This window comes from Camelina sativa, unplaced genomic scaffold (assembly GCF_000633955.1).
Source record: "Camelina sativa cultivar DH55 unplaced genomic scaffold, Cs unpScaffold02994, whole genome shotgun sequence".
Lineage (NCBI taxonomy): Eukaryota > Viridiplantae > Streptophyta > Magnoliopsida > Brassicales > Brassicaceae > Camelina > Camelina sativa.
The window spans coordinates 1-935 of NW_010924103.1; the positions used below are offsets into that span (position 1 = coordinate 1).

At 39.5% G+C, this 935-nt stretch overlaps 1 protein-coding gene across 1 annotated transcript; it reads left to right on the forward strand.

Annotated features, from left to right (window-relative positions):
- Positions 1-4: 4 nt before the first annotated feature.
- On the forward strand, positions 5-915 carry LOC104774464 (protein YLS3-like; the record flags this gene model as incomplete). The annotated part of the gene is made up of 3 exons (XM_010499066.1): positions 5-263; positions 405-470; positions 641-915. Coding segments are annotated over 3 exons (447 nt in total), but the record flags the coding sequence as incomplete, so codon positions are not given.
- Between the last annotated feature and the right edge of the window lie 20 nt (positions 916-935).

The window sequence follows — 935 nt, forward strand, 5'->3', positions numbered from 1 at the left end:
AGGAGGAGACGCGCACGCATTGCCGTGTATACAGAAACTGATGCCTTGTCAGCCGTATCTTCACTCGGTGAGTCCCCCGCCTCCTCCGTCGTGCTGCATGCCGTTGAGGGAGATCGTCGACAGTGACGTGATGTGTCTCTGCTCCGTCTTCAACAACGTCGATATGCTCAAATCGCTTAACCTCACTAAAGAAAACGCTCTCGTTCTCCCCAACGCTTGTGGCGCCAAAGCTGACGTGTCTCAATGCAAAAACAGCGCCGGTGGTGAGTATAACATCACAACACGGCGGCGTTTTGGTTGATTATAATTAGCCTATTGTGACGCCTTTTTGAATTTCTTAATTAAGCCTAATGCGACATTAATTCTTCTTATCTCTGTTGATTGATTCTGTGTTGTTAACGAAGGTACTACTCCGTCTTCGTCTTCGACACCGCCGGCAACCCCGAAAACTCCTCCGGCATCTTTCACCGGTAACGAATACACATATTCAAATAGTAATTCAAATCTTTAAAAATAAAAATAAAAAATCAAATTTAAATATCATTGTTATGGTTTTCTTATGGGGCATATTTTGTTTTCGTCTTTTTATATATAAAAAATAGTGGAATATTTTAAATTTAATTTTAAAACGCATGAACAGGAAGCGGTTCCACCGGAGATTCAGCTTCTTCGACGACCAAATCAACAAGCTCAGCTCTGGCCATCAACTTCGCGGGACTAATTAGCTTTGCATCGGCTGTCGTGGCAACACTCTTCTTCTGATCTACGTTCTTAATTATATTTATTTCACGGACGTCTTTTTTTATTAGGTAGGTTTTCATTTGTTGGAAAAATAATCAGACCAATATATTTCGGCAACATTTTTATTTTCAACTTAAACTGATTATTCATATGTAACAAGAAATTCAAATAATAGTAACAACTTTTTTTTTTTT